The sequence below is a fragment of the Sceloporus occidentalis genome, unplaced genomic scaffold (genome assembly GCF_023333645.1).
Source record: "Sceloporus occidentalis isolate IW3139 unplaced genomic scaffold, rSceOcc1.0.p SCAF_7, whole genome shotgun sequence".
NCBI classification, from domain to species: Eukaryota; Metazoa; Chordata; class Lepidosauria; order Squamata; family Phrynosomatidae; genus Sceloporus; species Sceloporus occidentalis.
The window spans coordinates 96,215,864-96,234,048 of record NW_028316987.1 but is presented as its reverse complement, the minus strand read 5'-3'; the positions used below and the strand labels follow the sequence as shown (position 1 = coordinate 96,234,048).

At 44.6% G+C, this 18,185-nt stretch overlaps 1 protein-coding gene across 2 annotated transcripts in view; it reads right to left on the bottom strand.

Annotated features, from left to right (window-relative positions):
• Window positions 1-18,185, bottom strand: part of LOC149310175 (cerebral cavernous malformations 2 protein) — a 32,426-nt gene continuing 14,241 nt past the window's right edge. The window contains exons 1-10 of one of the 2 annotated variants that reach the window (XM_089533844.1): window positions 16,133-16,173; window positions 12,016-12,189; window positions 10,253-10,336; window positions 9,425-9,608; window positions 7,560-7,696; window positions 6,367-6,502; window positions 5,937-5,994; window positions 5,005-5,143; window positions 4,126-4,264; window positions 1-1,684 (exon numbers count right to left, since the gene is read on the bottom strand). In XM_089533844.1, coding sequence (XP_089389970.1) covers window positions 1,404-1,684; window positions 4,126-4,264; window positions 5,005-5,143; window positions 5,937-5,994; window positions 6,367-6,502; window positions 7,560-7,696; window positions 9,425-9,608; window positions 10,253-10,336; window positions 12,016-12,189; window positions 16,133-16,144 — 1,344 coding nt within the window. In that variant the 5' untranslated portion in view covers window positions 16,145-16,173 and the 3' untranslated portion in view covers window positions 1-1,403. Of the gene's footprint in view, window positions 1,685-4,125; window positions 4,265-5,004; window positions 5,144-5,936; window positions 5,995-6,366; window positions 6,503-7,559; window positions 7,697-9,424; window positions 9,609-10,252; window positions 10,337-12,015; window positions 12,190-16,132; window positions 16,174-18,185 lie in introns of those variants that run through there. The other variant, XM_089533843.1, reaches the window with a different exon arrangement.

The window sequence follows — 18,185 nt, the reverse complement described above, 5'->3', positions numbered from 1 at the left end:
TCAAAGAGTTAAAATAGCCTACAGGTCAGTTTATAATAGTAGCCAGCAGAGACTGTGTGGCATGAAGTACACATATAAAAATAACTGTGCATTTATATGTATAATATATACAGCACATGTACATTATGTATATTTCTCTTCCACCTTGTCCCTTAAAAAAAGCAACAACACAAACTCGAGAGTTTGGCCCACCCTTTAGCTTGCTCTCAGCTCTCCTATCTAAAGAGCAATGGATTCCATCCACGCAAGGACTCCGAGTGGGCACTGAATGCCCAAAAAGTTGCCTCAAAGTGGAAGAGACCCATGTCTTCAATCTCTGAAGACAACGGATGCCTGATATCCAGCTCAGGCTCAGGTCTCTCCGGATACATTATTTTTCAGCATAAAAAAACCGACCAGTGCCCAAAAAGCCACTCCTCTTGCAAAACAAACTCCAGACCCCTCAATGCCCCAAGTACAAATGGTAGCACCAAACTTTGCAGGAAACCAGATTCCATGTAAAGACCAAAACTGGGAAGGGGAGGTTGCTTTTAACTAAAAGATGTGTCTTTTAAACTAGGATAAGGAAATGCTACCATGCTCTACCTACACTTGGGATTTTGTTGGGTTAGCCTGGAGGCATTTTGGCTTTGCTAAAAGGTGAGGTGCGCTATCTTGCAGAGGCCTGCCAGAATTTCTCAACTGGGGTTATCCCATTCCAGTTAAGTCTTCCCAACGCAACCCAGTGACAGGCACCAAAGCTGGAGATAAATGGCACATCAACCAGGTAGTTAAGGTCACCCGACCTATCCTGGCTGCTGAGGAGGGGAAAAAAAGGTCAGTTGGCCAGAGTCGGGGTGAAGGAAGCTTATTTCGCCCTTAGAACACAGAGGCCTAAGCTTCACAACCAAGGCCACCTTCTGGTTTCAGTCAGAAATGTCATGAGAAACACGTGTAATATTAACTTATTCACATTGTGATAAAACTTCATGTTAAAAAACGCACACACCAAAATGGAGAAGAAATGGTCAGAAATGTCATGTGCAAAACTGTTAGGCTGGTTGGTTCTTGTGGGTTGGGCAGCAGCCTCAGCAAGACCCATCTTCTCCTTCTCTCTTGCATTCATGACTTCCCCAACAAGGGGAGAGTAAGACACCAGGCGAAGCTGTCAGGCTCCCTCCTCCCAGGACCAGCAGTCTGGACCAGTTTCTCTCTGGTGGCTTGCTCACTCTCGTTCCTTCATAGAAGAGACCATTGGCTATAGCACAAGATGAGCATCAAACTGGCAAAGGCCAGAGAAGGGTGATGCCACAGGCATTCGCCCTTTTGGCTTCAGCCTAGGGCAAACATTTTGTAACATGGCAATAAGGAAGAGAGGAAAAGCAAGGGACTGAGCGACCTCTTTTCTCTCCCACTACTCCTGTTCAGGAAGAATCGTGGTCCATGCTGCACCCGAGCGCTTCGATGTCATTGCTTATGTCTGAGATCATCCGGTCCCACTCGTCTCCCTCTGAGGGCACCGACTGGTCATCCGAACTCCCCGCAGCCCCGTTGCCATTGGTAGTGGAGTTGGAGGTGGTGCTCACTGTCCGCCTGTACCTCCCAAAACTGTCTGTGATGATACCTCGCCCGTCCTTCACACCGATGGTTTCTAGGAAGTTTTCAAAATATTGGCTGTCCTTTTCAGGGATGAATGGTCTAAGGCCTTTGGTACAGATGAAAAGAGAGGGAACAACAAAAAACAGCATTTAATCTTTCCTATCAAAGCTAGCCTCAAACATCTAGACAGCACTTGGAAAAGTGATTTTTTTCTCAGCTATTGGTTTCAGAACCATGGGGAGTGGAGGGATACTGAGATCTGTACAGCAAATATCACTTTCCCAACCTCTACAGCCAGACCCATTTTTAAAAATACATAGTGTATGTTTTCCACAAGAGAAAGCCCACCAATTTATTCACCCGTTTCTGCAGACCCACTGAAACTGTACATACAACAGTTGCTTAAAATCCATTTGCTGTGGGGAAAAAAGCTGGCCTGCTTTGCAAGAATAACCATTGATTCATATTATCTGCATCCTTCTTCAGTGTGAAAAATGTTGGGAAAACCAGGCATTGGTACTGCTAACAAGTCCATTACTGCTAACAAGTCTTGGATTGGTTAGCTAGCCTAAGGGGAACAGGGGCTACCTTGAACCAAGGCGTTGTTGAATGTACAAAAGGTGGAAAGCTGACATTTGGCATTCCAAGAACAGAGAAGGCCCACAGCAAGGCTCAGCTCCTAGCTAGTTAGTCCAGGGATGGTCTACCAGATGCTGCTGAACTGCTAACTCCCAGTATCCCCCATTATTGCTTATGTTGGCCAAGACTGCTGGGAAATGCAGTCCAACAACATCTGCAGAGACACATGCCTCCTATGATCTGATCCGATCCCACTTTGTCACTGCAGAGTCCTGGGATGTGTAGATTCATGAGGTGCTTAGAATTCTGTCCCAGACAGCTCCGATGATGTAGTTTAGGAAAGTAGGCTGGAAGTACTATCCCAGCTATATATTCCAGAATTTCATAGGACTGAGCAATGCTGTAATTATGCAGTGTGGATAACACCAACAGGGAGGCTAGGAAAATGTTAAACCTAGAAAAAACTAGGTATTTTTGAATAAAATTTGCATCTGCTCCAGACAGTATGATGTAGTGGTTCAAACAACAAACTCCAGCCAGTATGATGTAGTGGGAGGCCCAGGCTCTAGTCCCTGCTGAGGCGTGAAACTCACTGAAAGACTCTGGGCTGACTGCACTCTGTCAGCGTGTCCTACCTTGCAGGATTGCTGAGAGAATCAAGTTGGAAGGGCCATGTAAGCCACTCTGAGTTCATCAGAAGAAGCGTGGGAGATAAAAGTGGCTCAGAAGCAACATAAATGAGTCCCATGGGCTTCAACACATGCAGAGGCAGAGTTTTCTTTTTCTTAATAGCAAATTTGCTCTCCTGTGCTGGCAATCTTTTGGCAACAAGATGAGCCAGAATAATGGAAGAGGACAGGTGACTCTGGACTTCCTCCAAGTATACCTTCTGACATTTCTGGACTAGAGGAAGCTAGTTTTCCTCCTTACCTCTTTGAGCATCATGTGCCCAGGGGTCTTCTCCTTCCTACCCCAAAACTGCTTCCAGGAAGAGCACTCACTTGGCCACTAGAGGGAGCCACGGGACCACTGAACTTATTGGGAGATAACTCTCCTAGTCAGCTCTCCAGAGCAACCATAACAACTGATAAGGAGATATCCAAATGCTCATTCAATTAACACTACGGCTTATCATCATCCTCAATTACAGCATTTTAAAGCTGCTTAGTTACATCTGTCTGAATATCACTAAAACCAAATCCTGTTGATGCCTTGTTATTATGCCACATCAGGTCAACTCTGACTTATAGTGACCCCATCCTAGGGTTTTCATGGCAAGATTTGTTCAGAGGAGATATGCCAACATTGTCTTCACCTGAGAGACACTGTGATGTGCCCAAAGTGGGCTTCCATGACTGAGCTAGGATTTGAATCTTGGTCTTCCAAATGTCTCCTCCGTCACTCAAATTACTATCTCATGTAGGCTCCCCTACAAATTTATTCAGAAGAGTTTTTTGCAACGTTGCTTTCCTGTAAGGCTGAGAGAGTGTGACTTGTCTAAGGCCATTCTGTGGCATGCATTTGGGCAATGCATTAGCTTCACACGTGCCCAACGTGGTGTAATGCTTCAGTGTTGAACTAGAACCCTGGGAGACCAGAGCTTGAATCCTGGCTTGGCCATGGAAAACTACTGGGTGGAGAAGCAACCATGGTTGGGACTGCATAGTACTTGGATGGGAGACCACTAAGAATCTCCAGGGAGAAGTAAGAAAGAATGCTACCTGAAAATCTGAAGAGTCACTGCCAGTCCAAGCTGAACATACAGAGCCACATGGACTAATAATCTTACTCAGTATAAGGCACTTTTCTTTATTTCTTCCTATTCAATCACAGAAATTATCCTGAGGGACTGCCTCACAGCCATGTCTCTGCAAATCCTGCACCACACTGAGCAAAAGGAATAATAAGGACACCAGCCTCTTTGCAGGTTGAGCTACTAGGCCAATGAACACCATGGGCTGCACTCACCTAAGAGAAGGAACTTTCGACTATCCCCATAGAGCTGTCGTAGGTTGACACAGAACTCATGCACGGAAGCCCCATTGCGATATTCGTGCAAAAGCATTGCGAACTGCTGGATCTCGTGAGAGGAGAGCTTTGTTCGTAGCTAGGAAAGAACAAGAAGACCGGGATGAATCAAATTTAGATTAGTGGTGATTCTAGCACCACTAAAATGGTCTTCGAAGGGAAGACAGAACATCAGTTTCTGTTACCTCCCCTGCCGTGCAAGACTGCACAAGGCTTTGTCTAGGGCAGCATCCACACTGCAGAAATAATCCAGTTTGACATCACTTTGACTGCCATGGCTCAATGCTCTGGAATCCTGGGGATTGTAATTTGTTGTGGCACCAGAGCATTGTTAGAGGGGCTAAATATCTCACAAAACCAGAATTCCCAGAATCCCATAGCACTGAGCAATGGCAGTTAAAGTGATGTCAAACTGGACTATTCTGCAGTGTGAATGCAGCTTAGGCATTCTTCCCAAGTATGTGTTCTTCCATCTTTGGGCAAAGTAAAACCCTAAACCATAAAAGGCTTCTCCATGTGTACGCAGACCAAACATTTTATTCCAACTCCAGCTCAGGGATCCTGTTTAGCCAGTCACAAGGACCTGGCATGTTGGTCCCAGGATGGTCTGGGTGGAACTGGTTGTTTACTGCTCTTGCTATGAGGAGATGCTGGATGTCATCAGCTCAAGGGTTGTAATGTTCTCACCTGTTGCAGACCATCTGCTGTATCCACTTATTCCCAATCCAGCCTATTTTACTGGAGTAATGTGTGCCAGTCTCTGGTGGCAAATGATGCCAGGAATTGCTGCCTGTTCCAGCTCAGAAGCCTCCCACCTACCGTCATCATGTAGTCCTGGAGCAGTTCTGTTGCAGTGGTGCTCAGCTCACTTTCACTGGCTGTCTTGGCGTTGGGAGAGGGCTGGGCCGAGAAGGAAGAAGGAGAGTTGCCACCAGTCTCCAAGGACTCGGGGAAAGAACTGAAAATGGACAAGAGGCCTTCACAGTTCTGAGGGTCACCTCCAGGGCTTCACAGCCTCAGAGGCAGCTCTCAGCTCCAGAACATGGAAACATGTGACAACGATATGCTCCAAATTCCCTTCCAGGGAGAGTAAAAGGATTCTTAACTAATCAATATTAAATTTACCAAAATTCCCCACAGCCAAACCCCACCAACAGACAAGGTTCAGAGGTGACATGATAGCCTCTTTTAAACATTTGAAGGGGTGTCATATTGAGGATGGAGCAAGCTTGTTTTCTGCTGCGCCAAAGCCTGGGACAGAGAGCAAAGTATTCAAGCTACAGGAAAAGATTACAGCAAAACATTAGGAAGAACATCCTGATGGTAAGAGATCTTTGACAGTGGAACACACCGCCTTGAAGTGTGGTGAAGTCTCCTTCTTTGGAGGTCTTTAAACAGAGGCTGGGTGGCCATCTGTCAAAGGAGGGCTTTCATTGTGTCTTCCTGCATGACCGAATGGGATTGGACTGGATGGCCCTGGAATTCTATGGTTCTAAGTGGATGGTCAACTGCAATGTCACTTTTTCGTCCCAAATTACATTTCTGGGGGCCCTGTGAAAAGTGGCTTGGGCTGTATGTGGTCCACCCAGGGCAGGGGGCTAAGTGGGCATAAAAAGCCTTTGTTAGCAGCAGCTTTGTTGACTGTGGTATGCTTGTATATTATCTCTGGTGGAAAACTTAAGCTAGTGAGCAGAGACCAATATGCTCCCACCAGCCTCAATTTTATATCCATCACTATCCAGTATACTCACAAAGTGCTTGCTTCTGTTTCATAGGAATCTTTAACATCCACTTTTGTCGAAGAGTCATCTGCAAGGGAATATTAGAAAGGAGAGCTGTTACTGCTGTGCTTTTCTGGAAGCACCATGCCCCCTCCACCCCCCAAGAAAACTTCAGACAGACTCTTGCCTTTGAGCAGATGCTAAAGGTGCCTCCTACCCCACAGCCCTAGGCAGATCCTTTGCTTTAAGCTCTCAGTGAAAAGAGTATGCAAGCAAACAGAGAGGAGTGGGTTTTCTGCTCAGGCTGCCATTGGTGCACTAGGCCAGTGCTGATGGCAGGAGAACAAGCAGAAAAAACCACAGGTGTTGAAGAACTCAAGCTAGGATGCTGGTTTGTTCTCGCAAACCCAGGAGGGTAAGAATACCCTAGAACAGAAGGTAACACATCAGTTTCTCCTACCACTGTGCAGGGACAGATGTCGGGTTGGCGTGGAGGCCCCATCAAATATTGCTCTGTCTAGGAAGTCTATGGTGGACTCAGTGTAAACAATATGGAAGACTTGGCTGAGAAGGGAGCAGAGTTCCTCAGCAGAGACCTAGAGAAGGAGGGAGGGAGTTAGAGGTGGCTAAAGGGCTTCCTCAAGATGCAGTCTGCCCATACCCCACCCGCTTAAGGCCAGGAAAGGTCCAAAATTAAAGACATTTAGGAATGTGACTAGAGCATCCCACTGGCATTCCTGAGCTTAGTGTCACCAGTGTGGAGGGGAGGTAGCTGGGCAAGTAAAGGAGGGGATGGAGACCTTAAAAACAGGTGCAGCTGGCGCACAAACCGTTGAATCCTGGGCTGGACAAAAGGTGGGATACAAACTAAACCAATGAGTGAATTAGAGGCAGGATGAAGCCAGTGGAAAAATTCAGTTGTGTTCAGTGCAGAAAAATGTTACAGCTGAGGTAGGAAAACTAAAGATATCTATTTACAGTGCTTGGGTTTAGCAGGGTCATGTATGTCCAACAACTGGTCACTAACAAACAACTGCTGAACTACACTTGACCCAGAGTTAAAACCAAAAGAGGGGAGAATAATAATAATAATAATAATAATAATAATAATAATAATAGGTTTATTTATATTGCCCTGCCTCTCCCTTCGGATCGAAGCTGGAATGTAGTTAAATCAGCATCTATTCCACATATGTTCATTTTAATTTTTTTTAATTAAATTAATTTTATTTTCAGTCTTTTTTATTATTAATGGCATTTTTATCCAGCTATGTAGCAAAACAAAAACAAAAACCAATAAGAAAGGAACACTTTCTGGAGTGGCTCTCAATGATAAGGGTAAAACAGTTTCTCTTGAAACCCATTTTTGTGGTTCCATTCCTCAAAGCCCCCCACAATTAAAAAAAAAATGGTGTGATTTCCAGGCAAGTTTTGCCCCCAAACCATACAGAAGGTCATCTAAATATGTGAAAACATATCAAACAAACAGACAAAAGCAAACCTCTCCCCAATCCCCACAAGCTTTGCACAATTGTTCAGGACAAATATAAAATATGTTCCATGGTAAAATGTAGTGCTCTGGCAAAAATACATAAAGGCAGATGTGCATGAAGGAGGGAAGGAAGCCAGATTACCGAGGTGGAAGCATCTTACTTTATTCTCCGTCGCCAGGACCACCAGGCAACAAGCTTCCACGGGGACCACTCCGCTCTCCGAGAGCGACCCTGTTGTGAGCCCTTTTGAGCTTTCAGCACAAAGACTCTGGCTGGGGGAAATCCCGGGGTCCTGAGCTGAGAAAAACCAGGGACCATTAGTGGAACCAGCAAGTAAAGCTGTATCAGCATCCAACTTTTCCCTCAAGGACAAAAGCAAGGTGCCCCAGGCAAACCATTCTTTCGCTGTGCCAGCCCTCCTCACCAGTGATATCAGGATAAGAACCCTGGCCTACTTCAACTGCTATTGTTAAGAATTACAAGGAAATAAATGCACATGCAGCATTTTCAGCTCTTGAAACCGCAAAACAAATGCTGCGGCTGTCAAATACTGTTAGGCTGAGGTTTCCTTGTGCCAAAGAATTCCAAAATCTCCAGTATGATATCACCACTTCTGCCATTAGGGAACAGTGACAACATGCCTGAAAGGACACACTTACAGATGTGGTCTTGTTCATTTTGTTAGCCAAAATGAACAACAGTGGGCCTCACAGAACAAGGCAGATAACCAAAGTGCCATGATCTACCAACAGCCCTGGCAATAATAATAATAATAATAATAATAATAATAATAATAATAATAATAAGCTCTGGTGGCACAGTGGTTAAAAGCCTGTACTGCAGCCATTCACTCAAAACCACAAGGTTGCGAGTTCAAGACCAGCAAAAGGGTCCAAGCTCGACTCAGGCTTGCATCCTTCCGAGGTCGCTAAAATGAGTACCCAGACTATTGGGGGCAAATTAGCTTACTTGCTAATTAGCTTACTTGCTGTTCACCGCTATGATCTTTGGAAAAGCGGTATATAAATAAAACAAACAGATTAATTAATTAATAATATTTTTTATAGTCCGCTTAATCTCAGGGAATCCAAGGGGATTACAGCAGTAAAATAACATATAATTACTGTTGGGTTTCAAGATACTACATAAACCAACACCTCCATGCCTTTGTGTGTTCCTCAGAGCCCCAATGGATCATAAACCTTTTTAAAATACTCTTAGGTTGAGCTTCAACATGTCCATTCTGCCCTCCTGCAAAAAAATGCAAATGTTCTTCCCCTGTCCCCTAATGGCCTCTAAAGGGTATGAGAAGCTTTACCCCCATAGGTTTTTGTGGGTTTTTCGGGCTATGTGGCCATGTTCTAGCAGAGTTTCTTTCTGACGTTTCGCCAGCATCTGTGGCTGGAATCTTCAGAGAATGCTGACATGGAAATCGCTCCTCTTCTTCATCCTGGAGAGAAGTGACCATAGAATTGTAGAGTTGGAAGAGACCACAAGGGCCATCCAGTCCAACCCCCTGCCATGCAGGAACTCTCAATGAAAGCACCCCCATTGACAGATGGCCATCAAGCCTCTGTTTAAAGACCTCCAAGGAGGGGGACCCCACCACTCTCTGATGGAGTGTGTTCCACTGTCGAACAGCCCTTACTGTCAGGAAGTTCCTCCTAATGTTGAGCTGGAATCTCTTTTCCTGCAGCTTGCATCCATTGCTCTGGGTCCTAGTCTCTGGAGCAGCAGAAAACAAGCTTGCTCCCTCCTCAATATGACATCCCTTCAAATATTTAAACAGGGCTATCATATCACCTCTTAACCTTCTCTTTTCCAAGGTAGACATACCCAGCAACGTAAGCTGCTCTTCAGAGGGTATGACTTCCAGACCTCTCACCATTTTGGCTGCCTTCTTTTGGACACATTCCAGAGATGATTTCTGGTGTTTCCTTCCACCCTAATTTCTCTGACTCTTTGAGAGAAGCTTAGGCCCAACGCAGGCCACTTGTCTGCCTGGAAGCGCTGGTCCGAGCCTACCTGTTTTTAACACCACCAAGTGCAGGGAGTCGTCGCGGATGTAGGAAACTGAAGCAATGTCATGGATAGGAACCCTGAGGATGATATCTTCACCATCTCGCCACACCAGCTTGACGTTGTAGGCGGAGAGACTGATCACAGCATCGTGTTCTTGGGTCAGCTGGCCTGGAAGCTGATGTGCCCTCTGTTTTCCCAAAAGAAGAACAGGATTGTTTGAGAGGGAGGGAAGTCATTAACTATCACATCTTCTCCAGAGGCAGAAAATACTTTCTCTGGTATAGGTAAAATTAGTAACTGGGGGCAGCGGGAGAGAACAAACAGTCCCTGTAGGGGATCCTAGACTATCCAGTGTACAATTTAGGTCAGACAGCTTGGACACTCTATTAGACATGTTATTTTGGTACAAAACTTTCCCAAACTACCCAACCACCAGCCATACTTGGTGGGATTCTGGGAGTTTTTATCTAAAAATAACTTTTTCCAAGCTCAAAGCAAGCCTTTCCCACTCTCTGTTGAGAACTTTTGGTAGGAGAGACTATGGATTAGGAGTGCAGGGATATAATGACACCATATTTTCAACTAGCTGTGACCAGTGACATCTCCAGTAGTTAAGTTGTACTATTAAAACTTCTCCTTTGGAAGAAGGTTTTATTTTATTTTCATTTTACCTCACTATCTGAATGTATACACTCCTGTTTCTTGTGTCTCTACCCAAGCTCCAAGTTTATCTGTCAGATGGCTTCCCTACTCCAGGACCCTAAGCCTTAACTTGTGAGTGGTGAACAATGTTCTGAATTCAAACTAACACACAAGAGAACTGGCACGCACCTTTGCATTGTCGATTAAATGCAGTATTTCAGTTCGGCTGGAGGGATTCAGGTACCCTGGAACAGATGTCAATTGACCTAAATACTGGACAGCAATACAAATGAGTGTTATATGTTATGTGCACACACTAAGGCAAAGTTTGCTACCATTTTAAAAATATGCAACTCAGCTAGAGTATGGAAAATGGCCCTTTCTTTTGGACTACAACTCTCATAATCCCCCAGTCAGTGTGCTCACTGACCATGCTGACTGGGGATTATGGGAGGTGTAGTTCAAAAGAGATTTACAAACAAACAGACAGACAGACAGCCTTTTGAACTACTTGTCTAAAGAGAATGCCTCTCCATGTAACTTCTCCAATGTGCTTCAAAGAATGATAAAAGTTGGAAGGAATCAATAAGGCTACCTGGTCCAACCTCCTGTCATTCAGGAATAGACAACTCCATCACTCTCAAAAGGTGCTGATGATATTTACTTATATATATTTTTCTCCAAAAATTGGGACACAAGGTGGCTTTAAAAATTTACAAAACAATACAGCTAAAAGCATACCAAAAAGGGTGAACATTAAAAAGGACATCAATTTACTATGTTAAAACTAGACTTAAGAAGATAAAACAAAAAGCAATCAAATCAGTTCTGTTTAAAACACTACAGAACCCTCTGCCCAGCCTTTAAAAGCCTTCCGTTTTAAAAGCCTATTGGACAGAAAGTGTCTTGCCTGCTGAAGGAAGGATAGTAGGAAGGAGGCCATTCTGGTTTCCGTGGGAAGGGAGTTCCAGAGTCTAGGGGCAGTCACCCACCGAGAAAGCCATCCAATCTCTGTTTAAAAAACCTCTGTTGAAGGAGAATCAACCACCCTCTGAGGCAGCTTTTTTCACTATGGAACAGTACCTAAAATCAAGAGCTGTTTCATAAAAATGGACACAATCTCAGTCATAAAAAGAAATCCTCCTGTTTAAAAGGAATACGACTTTATCACCTTTACTTACTGTTGTTTGTTACATGACCTATTATTTTTGTAACATCCTGAGGCAATGCAAAAAGCCACTGCATTTTTAAAGTTATACATGTGGAATTATTGCAACCAGCCTTGAATTTCTGCAGGATGACCAGCGGTCCTGCTACACTAGTGCAGGCTGTAGCGGTTTTGTCTTGAAGGATGGCACAGCAACTGGGCAAGCAGGAGAACAGGCCAACAACTTGCAGGTGGTAAAACCCATCAGTCAGAGCAATATGGCAACACAGTTATGGATTGGTCTTGGAAGCTAAGTAGGCTTAGCCCTTATTAGTACTGGGATGGGAAACCACCAACAAATACCAGGTGCTGGAGGCTATATTACAGAGGAAGGAACCAGCAAAATCGCCTCTGAATATCCTTGCCTAAGAAAACTGTATGAATGTTGTGGGGTCCCCATAAAGTTGACAGGCAAGTTGAAAACATGCATGCACACGCGCACACACATAAGTATGTGCATGACTTTGAACTGGTTTTAAAGTATTTTAATCCGTTTTAACCTGCCTTCTTTTTACTTGTTAAATAGCTTTTGGACTTTTAAAATAATTTTCGCTGTTGACAATGTTTTAAACCAATTGTGTTGATTTTACTGTATGCTGTCCTAAGATCTTTAGAGAGAGAGAGAGAGAGAGAGAGAGTGACAGAAATATTGAAATAAATAAATGTACTTATCCAGACATATTATTCAGAATCTGCTAGACTACAGCTCCCAGCAGCCTGAGCCACCGCTGCAAAAACATTTTACCTTGACTTCCTTTTCAATGTAGTCATTCAAGAGGATGTCCGGCTCCACGCGGTCAGGCAAGGAGAGGGGCACTGTGTGGAGGGGCCGCCTTTCCGTCACCTTTTCCTGGGCCTTCTTATCCCGACCCTTTTCACCTTTCAGGAAGACGCGCTTGAAAGGGGACACGATTCCAGGCTGCAGGCAGAAAGCAAGAAGTTTAAGGAGGGGGATGGTGGGGGGAAAAGAGATGGAGATGGTATAGGGTCTGTTTCAGCCACCCTGATTTATGTGATTACAGAGGGAACTCTTTTTCACCAAAGCAGAGGACTGTCAAATACAGATCAAACAGGGTGTGCTTTTTTTTTTAAATAAAGGAGGAATTCATGGAACAGAGCACTGTGTAGCCACTTTCAATGAGGTTAACAACCATTACATTAATTGCAGCTGCTTTGTCTGTTCTTTCTTTTTTTGGAAAGGCTCATTCAACTGTTCCTATAAATTTCCCCAAATGAATTGCTGGTCCTTTGCCAGACACAGGATTGCCTATTAACTAAGAAGAATATAGACAGCAAGCTACTTTCTTTCAACTTCAACCCTACAACCCTCAAACCAGGCTGGCCTTAGACATGTCTCTGTCTGTCCCCCACAGGACAACACCGAAGATGTGTCCCCAGATATTTTGCAGACATTCCCATAAATTGTGGGTCCCGTGAGCTAGCAGCTCTTTCTCTGGCATCCAAGGAAGAGGGTGAGCTGCTCGTGTGGTTGAGGGATTCTTGTTAAAGTGAAACAAGAACCCCTGCTCTAGCTGCAGGTCTTTCCAGTTATGGTTATCCTGCATTCCCAGAACGATGGTCTTCAAGCCATAACACAGCATGCACTTCTTGTACTTCCGCCTTCTCCAAAGGAGACCTACAAATAACAGAAACAGGCAGGCTTGTCTGTTGTGAATAACCATTTCCATAGTCTCAAGTCAGGAAGAGCTTTACAAATCAACACCAGGACTTTGAACTGAGTCCAAAGATGGACCAGCAGCCAATCCAACTGGCAAAGCTTGAGCACTATGTGATCACAGTGCCAACTAACACTTAGCAGTTTCCCCTGCTGAATCATTCACTAACTAGGGTTTCAAAACAGCTTTTAAAAGCAGCCCCACATGGAATGCTTTCTCTTCTCTCTCTCCCCCTCGCTTCCTCCAGAACTGGGTTTCAAGGCAGCTCATGACATGATTAAAGAACATATATAACCACAAGTTATATTACAGGTTGGGTATTCCTTAGCCAGAATTTCAAAAATACTCCAAAATCCAAAACTGTCCACATGGATGGCTGAGATAGTGACACCTTTGTTTTCTGATAGGCCAGTGTACATAAACTTGTAACTAGCATGAAACAAATGAATTTTATGTTTAGATTGGGTCCCATCTCCAAGCTCTCTCACCATGTATATGCAAATATTCCAGGAGGCAGAGGAATCCAATATCCCAAACACTTCTGAACCCAAGCATTTTGGATAAGGAGTACTCAACCTGCATTAAAACTACATTACAGGATATAAGTATAGAATGGGAAGGGGCAACTGCCTACAGGACAATACAACTAAAACACTCCTGAAAGGTGGCCATCCAACCTCTGTGGATAGACCTCCAAAGGAGAGCCTACCACTCTCCAAGGCAGTCCACGCCACTATCAAACAGTTCTTACTACTCCCCATTCCTACAAAAGGGAAAGGATAGTGGAAAATCTGGAGATTTCAAACCCCAACTAGACACCTGCTTTTATCAGATTTGTGGAAAGGGTGAAGAGGAAGCACTTGTCTTCTGTTCCCTACGGCCTACATTCAAGATGGCAGGCAAGCTGTTGCTTTCTACCATCTACTTGGCTCATGCTTTTTGATTATCAAAACGTTGCTTCATCCCCTTGAAATAGGGAGAAATCAAGATGAAGAGAAGGATAAATCTGAAGCTGTTCAATACAGGAGTTAGAGCACCCTGACTAAAAATAAAACTCCACAAGGAAAGCCAAAGCCAAGCGCCTCCAAGCTGCTCATTGTCATTGGAAGGTCACAAAGGTGGTGGCAGAAATTCTGCAGATGTTCCAGCGCGTTACCAATGCAGTATTTCTTTCATGCTCTCTCTCACAACTGAAGGCCCAATTACAGGGAGGTTTCCTGTTTAAGACGGCGGTGGTTGCAACCAGCCAAACGTTTGCTTTCTTCTCTGACTTCCTTGTACTCTTTTCAGAGTCCTCTCCTGCCAGAGAACCCAGTTCTCACTTCAGACATGCCTCAGGTCACAACTATGGCTACTGTACTACTGAACAAGAGACTTTGAAACAGGAAACAATACACTGCAAAGAGTGAATGAGACATCTCTAAGCCTCCCTGTCCTTTACCACTCTGCTCAGGTCCTGCAGGCTCAGGACACGACCTCCTTGAATAAATCTATCCATCTAGCATGCAGCCTTCCTCTCTTTCTACCACTTTTAACCTTTCCTAATACAGTCGGCCCTCCTTTTTCACGGGGGATCCGTTCTGCCCCCTCCCGGCAAAAACTGAGACTTGCCAATATTCAAGCACTATAGGCTTGAATGGGGCGCGTGCCCTTTTGAAAATAACGGAGATCGGCCCACATGAATATTCAAGATTGCGGATATCAAGTCCGCAAGAATGGAGGGCGGCTGTATTATTATCTTTTCTAGTAAGTCCTGTCTTCTCATGATGTAGCCAAAACAGCCTCCATTTAGTCATCTTGGCTTCCAGAGAGAGTTCTAGCTTGATCTGCTCTAGAACCCATTTATTTGTCTTTTTGGCTGTCCTGGGTATCCTCAGCACTCTTTTCCAGCATCACTTCTCCAACGAGGTTATCTTCGTCCTATCTGATTCCTGGAATCAGAATCAGAATCGGACAATCCTAACCTTGTTGCTGTCTTACTTACTGACTTACAACAACCCTAAGGAGAACCTGTCATGGGGTTTTCTTGGCAAGCTGTTTTGGGTGTGCATGTGTGTCATGGCCATCCTTTGAGGCTGAGAGACTGTGACTTGCCCAAGGTTACCAGGTGGGTATCCATGGCGGAGCCAGTATTCAAACCCTGGTCTCCAGAGTCCTAGGCCAATGCTCAAACCACTACAACACATTGGCTCATTCTGACTTTAGTGTTCAGTTTTACTTCTTTGCACTTTAGGATATTTGTCTATTTCTTACTTATTATTTATTTTATCCATTTGATTTATATCCCACTTGTCTTCCAAGGCAGCATGCAACAAATTAAAACGTAATACAGTGGTTCCTCCACATTTGCTGGGTTAGGGGTGAAGAACCCCTGTGTATGTGGAAAAACTGCAAATAAAAAACATTATTCTTTTTTCTGGGAGAGCACCTCTCTAGGTATCTCCAGGTCCTCCAGTGCAACTCTATGGTCAACATTTGCCAGAAGTTGATCAGGAATCATGCTGGAGGACCTACGAATGCCTAGAGAAGTGTTTTCTCTAGGAACTTCTAGGTTCTCTAACACAACTCTATGGTCAATTTCTGGCAGAGTTGCCCTGGAGGACCTAGAGATTCCTAGAGAGAACACATAGATCAAAAGCAAAATTAATCAAATCCACAAAACTAAATCTGAAAATGTGGAGGGACAATGGTACAGCTAAAACTTATCAGACACAAAAGTAAAACAATTCAGAAACACGTCAAGACATAGCAAAAAGGAGAAAAATATAAAACATAATATATACCATTGAACCGCCAATGTGCTTCAGTGGAAAGAAAACAGAGAGAGGCCAACTGACCCTCTTGTGAGAGGAAATTCAGAATCTAAGAATGATTCTGTCATTTCTCATCAGCCAACTGAAATCTACCAAAAACACAGCAGCTCCAGAGACAGGAAACTGAATTAAGAATCAGAAAAATCTGGGACATGTTCTTTTGTGAGAATGGAACCTCTCCATCCTGAATTATGTTCTTCACCATGCCACTCACAAAGCCTTAACTAGGCAGAATGGCCAAGGTAATCCACTGGATCTCCCACGTCTTTACAATTCAGCCAATGGAGTGGTGATTTTGAATTGAAAAGAGGAGCAAAATCTTGAGCTGGAGGAGACGCTGCTTCAGGCACAGAAGAGCTTGACAAATTCCTACCTCGTTCTCCATGGAGTATCTAAGGATTTTCTCGGGTGGGGCGCTTGCAAAGCTGGTCCCAGCTCAACAGAGTCCCACGCCTCTTGCCTCACCGCACGCTACGGATCTCTAACAGGTTCCTGGCTAAGGGCGGCCATTTGCAAGGCTGACGCAGGAGCAGCAGCCTTTACTCTTAAGCAAGAGTGGGAACAGGATACAGAGAGACCGCAACTTCCTCCTGCCCATCTTGAACTCGTAACCAAGAAAACAGTCAGAGGTGCACAGCTGTTGATGAAAAGAAACCAGAACGTCCCGAGGGAAAAGAGTAAGGCAGTCGAGTCACCTTCCAGAAAGCCCTCAAGGCAACCAAGGTGGCTTTCTCAAGAACAAACAGAGACAATGCTGCTGTGAATGCTTCCCATAAACAAGTACAGTGGTCCCTCCAAATTTGCTGGGGTTAGGGGTGAAGGACCCCCATGAATATGGCAAAACTGCAAAGAAAAGAACATTATTCTTTTTACCTAAGAGAACACCTCTCTAGGAATCTCTAAGTCCTCCAGTGCAACTCTATGGTCACCACCTGCCAGAAGCTGACCACAGAATCATGCTGGAGGACCTACAAATGCCTAGAGAGGTATATTCTCTAGGAACTTCTAGGTCCTGCAGCACAACTGTATGGTTAACTTCTGGTGGTGTTGCGCTGGAAAACCTAGAGACATCTAGAGAGAACATAGTAATCAAAACTGCAAATAATCACAAGAAAGGCCCTGGGGGCCAACAACACCCTGCCCTTTCCTCATCCCTGCTTCAGGAATTTAAAGGCCTTCATATCACCTTGCCATCTTCTCTTCTCCAAGCTAAACATGCCTAACTCCCTAAGCCATTCTTCACAAGGCTTTTGACCATCTTAGTCACTCTTCTCATGTTCTGGCCTGAAGAGTGCTACCCAGACTGGACAAAATCTTCCAGGTGTGTTGCAAAGGAAAACAGAGTGGTACCATTACTTCCCTTGATCTGGGGACTAGGTATACTCCTGGTGATGCGGCCTAGAACTGCATTGGCTTTTTTGGCTGCTGCATCACACTGTTGATTTACCTTGTACAGTGGGCCCTCTCCTTTCCCGGGGGATCTGTTCCAGATCCCCCTGCGTAAGGGAAAATCTGCCTATGCTTGAGCCCCATAGGAAATAATGGGGCGCGTGCATGTGGTGGTGCAGCGTGTGTGTGCCATGGACACGCACGCCACTGTTTTTCTCCCTGTGTGGCTTCCGTGTAAGCTGGAAGCCCCGTAGAATGCATCCACGTGGGTGCACTATACTCTGCTCAGCCACCTAGCTTTTTTCACGTATGCCATTGTCAACTCTGGTGTCACCACCCACCTTGTACTTTCACTTTTCCTGTCTAAAGAAACCCTGCATTGGTTTGATGGCCCTTAAGGTCTCTTTCAACTCTATGATTCTACATTCATGCCTGTTGAAACTCACTTTGTTAGTTTTGGCCCAACTTTCCAATATTTTATGATGATTCTGAATCCTGACTTTTGTCCTCCTAATTTGGTGTCATTAGCAAATTTGATAAGCATGATCTCTGTTCTTGTCATTCTCATGTCAATCCAAGTGGTTGTGTGATCATGAAGGAAGATTTAACACAGCCTCAGAAGTAATGCAGTTGTTAAAGGTTGCATCTTGCTCAGATATTATGCAATTCTCTTTGGAGTTCCTACATTCCAAGGGAAGTCTTCCAGAGATTCCTGGCTGCCACATAAGCACCACACTGTCCTTGTAAACACTGAAGGCTTGTTAAATAATTTCGATGGGTGGGGTACAAACAAACATACTGAGGTCTTTTTGAGGTCTCCAGGGAGGAGGGATGGGGAAGAGTTCAGCAGCCAAGTAGATTATACATTTAACCCGTTTCGAAAGCAGAGAGACAGAACAGAAGTCAGAGGTAGCATTGCTAGGGAGAGGTTTTTAGTTTTTAAAAAAATGTCCTCTGAGACAGAGTTGGAAGAGACCTCAAAGACCATCCTTCCAATCCAACTCCCTTCTGCCGTGCAGGAAGACACCATCAAAGCA